Genomic DNA, 9,239 nt, shown 5'->3' with positions numbered 1-9,239 from the left:
TTTTCTACAAAGATATTATCAATGGCTGTTTGTGAACAATTAGCTACCCTAGTGGGGAACTTTACAAAAAATGGTTCAAATGGCTCTGAGCACTATGGGACTTAACTGCTGAGGTTCATCAGTCCCCTAGAACTTAGAACTACTTAAACCTAATGAACCTAAGGACATCATATACATCCATGCCCGAGGCAAGTTTCGAACCTGCGGTTACGGGGTTTCAGACTGTAGCGCCTAGAACTGCTCGGCCACTCCAGCTGGCGAAATTTTACAGTGGGAATTAAGTTGAATGTTAGTGTTACTAACTCAAATAAGTTCTTATTGGGAAAGTCTTTAACGAAATCTACTCTGAAATCACCAGCAACTGCTATTTCTTCATTTTTGGTTGTTAAATTGGCCAGTACAGCTTCAAAGTGCTTTACGAACAGGTTAAAGTTACCTACAGGTGCTCGATACATATTTAGTATTATGAAGGAATTTTTGTGAAATTCTACTTCTGTTGCACATGCTTCCATATGCTGTTCTAGGCAAAATTTATGAATGTCTATGTTCTTAAATTTATGACAGTTCCTGATGAATGTGGCAACTCCTTTCTCCATTTCTACTCTACAAAAGTGAGATGCTAACCTAAAAGCTGTAACACTTAAAAGTTGTATGTCAGTAGTCACATGATGTTGAGAGGCAGATTATGTCAACTGGGTTTCAAGACTAATTCATCTATGCAGATAATTAATTCATTAATTTTATTTCTCTATCCTCAGACATTTTGATGCAATAAAGATACACGACATTTCACATTGACTGAGTTAAAATTTGGTAGAGTCTGCTGACTGTTGAAAATTCTTAAACAATAGCTGTTTATGCTGATGTAATAAGCTAGAATTATGTTTTTCGGTTTCTTTCTCAAACTGAAGGTTTGTTTTAGTCCTAACCTCTCTTAAAATTTGGTTTCTTTCTGTCATCCCTACCCTAAAAAAGGGTCTTTTCTGAACCCTATAACCACCGGTATTTTATCACTCATGACAGTGCCTCTCCCTCCTCCCCCCCCCCCCTTTCCTTGAGGTCAATACATGAGATGAATGTGGGGGGAAGTAATATGTTGTCTGACTCTTCCTGAAAAGTGCTGACCCAAAATTTCAATAGTAAATCTCTCCTTGATGCACAATGTCTCTCTTGTAACATCTGCCAGTGGAGTTTATTTAAACGATCCCGTGACATAACATGCCGCACTTTGTTGGATCTTCTCTATCTCCTCTATCAGTCCTACCTGATACGGATCGCGGACAGATGAAAAATACCAAAGAATCGGGCAAACAAGCACTTTATAAGCCTTATTCACCTTTCTTGATCAAGATGGAGTAGTAGTCACTGTGCCCTAAATAAAGTGTTTCAGTATTATCTTGAATTGGAGAGTTCAGCACTTCAATTGGAGATTAATGTTCAAGAACATGAATTCCTTCATTTTTAAATGATTATTTGTAATAAAGTAGAACATAAATGTGGGTATGAATTTGATGGCGGCAGCGGGAGGGGGGAATAAAAACACTCACATTTAACAAAATAAGTTTATTGATATAGTCATTTACAATATAACGTACTTTAGAATGAACTGAACACTAAATGAAAGACAAAAGATTTTCCATACATTTTGTCAATATTCATTTGGACACTAGGTCTAGTTGACAGCACATATCCAAAAATAATACTTTAAAGTCTTATATGTGTGTGTGCAAATCCTGTAGTACATTTATAATTTGCTATCACAATTAAGTGGAATACTTGCTGTAATAACCATTTTTGCAAATTTTGTGGTACTAACACACACTGCACACATGTAACTTCAAACAAATTAATTTACAACATTGAACTCTTGAAACAGACAATCTATTGGCCCAACTGGCATACATGAAACTTGTCAGCCTGGACCACAATTCTCAAATGTAAAGTCACATCAAGGAAAAGTTTTCACATGAATGGATTATTACTTACAGCAGGGTATACAAATTAACCTGATATAAGAACATATTTACAAATAAAAAATGCTACAATGAAGAAGAGAGTTATCAAGTGCACAAAGTCACAACATATGTGACTATAAAGTGACCAACAAAGTTTCTTTTTAGCTTCGAGTCACAAATTTGAACCTTTAGTATGAAATTACAACCGAGCGAAGCGTCAGTCCACCTGAAGGTAACTATTAACATTTATTTCATAACATTAATTAAATTTGATGTTTGCAAATTAAATATTTAAATCCATGAAACAGAGCTGTGTGAGTTTTATTTCAGAGACCCAGTACAAAATGTGCTACACTTTGTTGCTTTTCTTGCACTGTAAATTAAGTTTTTTGCTGTGGGATACTTTTAGTTACAGATCTCTGGCGCTACAGGTCTAGTACAATCTGTACTTGTTATGTAAATTGCCTTATAACAATGTTGTATCATGTATGGTATCCTTACTGTTTTTACTGCATGTAGTAATTAGATTGCATTGTTATTCAGTGGCTTTCCAATTGCCTCCTAGTTCCCACAAATAAAAATGAGTAACTGTGTCTTACCTATCAACTTAAATAAACACAGCAGAGAGATCACACACAAGTTCAGTGAACGACCAGACAAATTGCAAACAAGTATTTTATTTGTAAACAAATTTTGACAGCACAGCATCATCTTTACAGCATTCTTCGTAACACTTTTTTCTAAGTGCTACTGTTTTTTTGTGAGCTAACTTGAAAACAATGGCATTTAAAAAGACAAAAAAAACATTTTCAGTATACTTAATGAGAAAGTAAGCACTTGCCAAAGCCAGCCATGCCAAATGACTGACGTGAAATATGAGTGGAGCTTTATATAAATTTGGTAGATGCTTTACGACTGTTTCAGCTATGGAATATTCCTGTGCTCTCAATAGTTACGTGCAAAGTGCCCTGTTCCTTCCAGGGAAAAATTATTCCAACAGTTTCACTCATTTACAGAACTGGGCTTTGCTCTAAGCAAGAAAGATATATACATATAAAGTAGTGACTGAAGAAGACAGACTTTGTGTACAACTAAAGATGACAGACATTGTGTACAAACTATACAGAGAAAATAAACTTTACATTAGATGCTGTACATCTGTATTTTACTTAAAGAATGAACTATCCCAAAGTTATACCACCATTATGCATTAAGCATACCATCAATCACAGGTACATAATATGACTGATTTCATTTAATATATATATATATATTACATCACTGGTATAAAATCATGAGTAAAAACATCTTCATAATATTTAAATAGATCTTCACAATATACAAATATTATACCTCAATTTTTGCCAACATGTGTGATTTTAAACTCTCTAAATCATAACATCAACAGGAATTGTCAATTATACTTTAGTTGGCTTGGAAGGTAAAGATGAAGATATTGAAACTCAGCTGCTCCTCATGTAAAGAAAAGATTATGAGTACAATACTTATAAAACCAAGGAAGTTATAAATAAAGGATGAAACAAGTAGTGATAATTCACTTAAAATACCAAGGACAGAGCATAAATCAAATTACTGGAATTATTTTCAAGCTCAACAGTGCACTCTTAACTTTTCAGCCAGATAATGAGAGCAATAAGCAAAATTACCAGACCAATAACAAAAGCTATGAAAGCTTTCTTCCTTCGACGTTTGCTCTGAAAAGGGGGAAAAAATAATAATTAGACTCTCGAAGTTTTGAAATTCACATTACAGCTAATGAATTAGCATATTCAAATAAACACCTTTAAATACAAAATGTTACTCTTTGTGCACCATTTACTGTTAGTACAGTTCAAGAAAGATCACTTCTGTCTACTGATATACAGGGTGATTATAATTAAACTTTCAAAATGCTGTAGAAATAACACCACTGGTTAGAATGATGTCAAATTGCAATGAAATATGATCGGAGAAGGGAGAAAACGTATGGCAGAAGAAGAAAAAATAGTGTGAAAACTGATCAATAGACGGCGCTGTGTGTGTCAGAATATGTAAATGAAAACACCTGTCATGCGCACAACCCACTGAAGTTGGTATGAACATGGAGGGTACACGGCTTTTCCTCCTCTCGCGTCTGCGACATTTGCCACAATTGTCTCAATGCAGGATCGAGCTCTGCTTGTAAAGCTTTATTACAGGAATGATGACTGTGCACACGTCGCTCTGCAGGAGTTCGGACATGGAAGAGTTTGAAAAAAGGCATTGGTCTGATGACTGCTGTGGGTCTGGAGAAAATGATTCAGAAATTGGAAAAGAACTTTGGTGTGCTACTTGGTAAAGGGAGGAAACAAATTGATTCAACGCCAGTGGAAGCAATGGCCATAGCAATGCAGGAGAAGACAGGCGGTGGTGTGCAAAGGCGTAGTACACGGAGAATTGCCCGAACATTCACATACCCATGAGCATGGTTCATCAAATCCTACGAAACATCCTTCTTTGCTATCCACTCAAAATTACTAATGTGCACAAGTTGCTTCCTCTTGACATGCCAACAAGAGAGACTTCTGCTTTAGAATTTCTTGCTCGTGTGAAAGTGGACAATGCTTGGCCATGGAAGATTTTGTGGACAGACGAAGCTCAATTCCATCTGACAGGATATGTCAATACACAGAATTGTCGAATATGGGCAACGGAAACTCCACACGCAAATCAACCAGTACCACTTTGTCCTGAAAAGGTCAGTGTGAGATCCAGGTTTACGGCATCATTTATCATAGGGCCATATTTTTTTTGATGAGACAGGTGCTTCTGGCCCTGTTACACACACCATTATTGATAAGCACTATGAGTCTCTTGTGTAACCACATCATTCCAGCTCTCCAACATCATGGATGTATGGATGGCATCATTTTTATGAAAGGTGGCGCACCTCCACACATTATAAATACAGTTAAGCAGCTGCTGAAGTGCCATTTCGGAAATGCTAGAATTATCAGCCACCATTTCCCTACAGCCTGGCTGTCCTGATCACCTGATCTTAATCCAAGTGACTTCTGGCTGCGGGGCTAACTGAAAGATGTGTTCAGTATTCCGATTGCAAACTTAACTGCAGTGAAGGCACGCACGGCACAACACAATCTGAATGTGAGCCCGCAAACACTTCGATCAGTTGTGGAAGCTGTTTCTCGATTTAAACTTGGTGCAGAAAACGGTGGATAGCATATTGAACATGTTTTGCGCCAGTCACATGAAAATTAATAATCCGATTTGATTTTGACTGATGCTTTTTAAGTGGTTTTTGGCCTCAGGACAACTGAAAATCAGTTTTTCCCATCCGATGTGATGCGACCTTGCCTTGGTAGATGGACTTACATAACCGACAGTATCACACCTGTACACCCATTCACACTGAATAGTAAAGTTCATTTAACATCAACACCTTAGGCATTGTTATATGATTCATTTGTCATTTGTAGTCGACCACTATTAAATTATGTTGCTTACAGCACCACCTGTTGCTACATTTTGTAACTATTTATTTTTCTTCTGCCATACTATTTCCCCCTTCTTCGATAATATTCCGCTGCAATTTGACATCATTCTGAGCAGTGTTGTTATTCCTACAGCAGTGTGAAAGTTTAATTTTAATTATAATCACCCTACAATTGGTTACCCATAGAATTTATAAGAAGGGAAATATAAAGTATCTACACATTCAAGGGCTGACTCTCATATCACCATCCTATCCCAAGTTTCTAGGGCTACCTACAGCGCATCAGTTCCTCTACATGATCTAAGAGCACTTATTAAACAATTACAGCAAGGTGAAGCTAAAAACCTTGAGAATGTCAAAGATATTGCAAAGAGGGCACGTTTCCAACCTTTGTGCAGGAACTTAAATTACAGCAAGACAACATAGCATGTGCTACTAACAGAACAAGAACTGATGCATCTTTTTTTTAGTTCATACTGTGAAACTTCAGCTTCAGCCAACATGCATAGCTCCAGCAAAAAATTATGTTACTACCGATCCTGGTACCTAAAGTACTCTCCACATAATATTTTTGTCTTCTCCCTCCTGCCACAACAATAGCAAAATATGTCAAAATTGAATGCAGTCTGGAGAGAGAATAAGATCCCTGATGACTAAATCATTATTCAAAAAGTTAAAGAGAACTTAAAATTACAGAAGTATAAGATTATTTTTGCATAGATTAAAAATTTTGGAAGGAGGATAATTGAATTTCAGAGAAATTTTGAAAGGTTACTGGACCCTCAGGAAGAAGAACTGTGTGGATTTAGGAAAACAGAAGTACAACTTACCTGATCTTCGTAACAAGAACATTACTCAAAAAATATCTGGGAAAGGATAAAAGTATCACATCAGTCTTCCTACACATAGAAAAAGCCTATGACAGCGTACCTAGAAACAAAATCTGGGAATTCCTAAAGAATAGAAATGTATCCAATGGATGAACTGAGAAAGTGTACATGCTCTACAGAAGATGTTTTAGCAGTGTTTGAGTAGTAAACGGAGAGAGTGAATGGTTTGAGACCAAATCCGGAGTGCGGCCGGGGAGTGCACTGTCTCCTATGCTCTTCTTCACTTTCATAGACAATATCATGAAAAGGACAAAAGAGCGATGTGGATCAGAATTCAAAGTAATCGTGTTCACTGATGTTATGATATGGAGACACACAAATGAAGTCCAAGAAACACTGAATATATGTAACAATCACTTTGAGGAGTTTGGTGGAGCTGTCATTTGCGCTCAAGATAATTCACATCAAAATATGTCCAATGCGATTATGGCTGCATGACGGGAACTAACAGACTTTGAAGACGGAATGGTAATTGGAGCTATAGAAACAGGACTTCCCATTTTGGAAATCATTAGGGACTTCAATATTCTCACATTCACAGTGTCAAGTGTGTGCTGACAATATCAAATATCAGGCATTACTGTTCACCACGGACAATGCAGTGGCCAACAGCCCTTCACTTAATGATCAAGAGCAGAGATATTTGCATATACCTGTCAATGCTAACGGACAAGCAACACTGCATGAAATAACCACAGAAATCCATGATAAACATACAATGAAGGTATTTGTTAGGGCAGTGCAGCAAAATCTGGTGTTAATGAGTTATGGCTGACGGCCAATGAGAATGCCTTTGCTAACAGCACAGCATCACCTGCAGTGCCTCTCTTGGGCTCGTGACCATATCAGTTGGACCCTAGGTGACAGGAAAACTGTGGCCCGATCAGGTGAGTCCAGATTGTAGATGGTAAGAGCTGATGTTAGGGTTTCAGTGTGGCACAGACACCATGGATTCAAGTTGTCAACAAGGCATTGTGCAAGCTGGTGGTGGCTCCTTAATGGTGTAGGCTGTGTTTACGTGGAATGGGCTGGGTCTGTGGTCCAACTGCACAGATCATAGACTGGGAGTGGTTATGTTTGGCTACTTGTTTCCAAACAATGTTGGAATTTTTTATGGCTGACCAAATGCCACATCACCCGGCCACAGCTGTTTGCATTTGGTTTGAAGAACATTCTGGACAATACAAGTGAATGATCCGGCCACCCAGATCAACCTTGACTCCACTTAACTGACTTTAAATCTTATCTGGAGAAACAATCTTACTCCACTCAGTCTTTTGAAATGTTCATTCCAGTTTCTCCTGTTTTATTGTCTTTTATTGAGGGTGTTAAGTATATTTAGTTCTCCCTTAATTCCAAAATTTCTGTCTGTCAGCTCATGGGTATCTCTAATGCTCTTAGAAACCTCATCTCTGTTTCCTTTATGTGACTTTCTTGGTGCTTGTTTGTAAACCTCGATTCACTTCCTTAAACAAGCATTGAAACTGCCATTACCTTAAAAAATTTCAATCTTCTTTATTTCCATATATATATATATATATATATATATATATATATATATATATATATATTGACATCTGTTTATCATTTCACATATACTCCCAAACTCTGCTAATTTATGCTCTGTCTTCATCACACTCACTTGTGACGTCACAACCTGACTAGTTACAATGCTTTACCTGTTCTTTTGTTGATCACAATTTTTATCCATGCAGGTTATTTCACTTTAAAAGCCACTGGCAATGTCTTCTTTTCTTGACTCATCAAATGGTATTTTTCACAAACCTTACCCCTTTGTAGGTCATCTTCATTCTCCATCAACAGCATGGAATCGTCTGCATATACAAGAAAATTTTACTGTGATTTTAATTCTCCCATTAAAAATTTCCTTCCTTTTCCATATAACATCATCTAAATAAATGTTAAAAAGTGTGGGTGGAATGCTGCACCCTTGTCTTCCTCCTTTGTTTGCAGCTAAGAGACTATATTAGTGTGCCATCTATATCTAAAATTACAGTCACTTGCTTGTCCACATGTTTTAAAATTATTTATTAGGTATTGTGTAAATTCTCCTTTCCTCATATTTCTCCACAATTTTTTTCTATCAAAGTCATCATCAAATGCTTCAATAAAATCATGAACACTAAATGGGTTCTCCTATTATTCTCACTTCTTTTTATTATTTTTGATTATATCTATTGTTGATTTGTCCCTCTGAAATCCCATTTGTTCTTCACCTAATAAATCCTCAACTATAACCTTCAACCTTTTGTTCACTGTTCATGCATACACTTTATATGTGACATCTATTAATTTGATACTTCTACAGTACTCTCAACTTTTGTTATCTTTTTTATATATTGATATCACATTTGCTTGTGACACTGCTTCTGGAATATATCCCTTCTCCAGCACATTTAATTAATGCAGTAATCTACTTTGTACTAGGGGGCCTCTACATTTTAGCAGTTCAGTGTTTGTATCATCCTCACTAATAGCTTTTTGGCTCTTTGCAGGGTTGAGGGCTTCTCTCAATTCATCCATACATAAATAGGGCTCTTTGTAGGGTTGAGGGCTTCTCTCAATTCATCCATACATAAATAGTCTACACTTCCTATTTCAATTTTATCCTTTATTTTCTTGGTGGAGCATCTTTCTTCATACCGCAAGTTCTTGTAATGTTCTCTTCATTTCATTTGCTGGATGTTATTTATTTGAGCAGTTTCTTTTTGATTGAGCATTTTCTTTGTTTTATAAGCTATCACTCAACTCCCGTGAATATCATCATCTATTACGCTTATAAGCATATCCCAAGTTTCTTGACGAGCTCCTTTCACTGCTCCATTTGCTGCATTTCTCTCTTGTTTGTAAATTTGTTGATTCTCCTCTGTTGGTTCACTG

The 9,239-nt window shown here is 36.8% G+C and overlaps 1 protein-coding gene across 2 annotated transcripts in view; it reads right to left on the bottom strand.

The window, feature by feature from the left end:
* Nucleotides 1-1,548: 1,548 nt before the first annotated feature.
* LOC126268121 (syntaxin-12-like) overlaps nt 1,549-9,239 on the bottom strand; it is a 56,906-nt gene continuing 49,215 nt past the window's right edge. The window contains exon 8 of one of the 2 annotated variants that reach the window (XM_049973647.1): nt 1,549-3,670. In XM_049973647.1, coding sequence (XP_049829604.1) covers nt 3,581-3,670 — 90 coding nt within the window. In that variant the 3' untranslated portion in view covers nt 1,549-3,580. The remainder of the gene's footprint in view (nt 3,671-9,239) is intronic. The other variant, XM_049973646.1, reaches the window with a different exon arrangement.

This window comes from Schistocerca gregaria, chromosome 4, assembly GCF_023897955.1.
Source record: "Schistocerca gregaria isolate iqSchGreg1 chromosome 4, iqSchGreg1.2, whole genome shotgun sequence".
Classification (NCBI taxonomy): Eukaryota; Metazoa; Arthropoda; class Insecta; order Orthoptera; family Acrididae; genus Schistocerca; species Schistocerca gregaria.
This window is presented reverse-complemented; position numbering and strand designations above follow the sequence as displayed.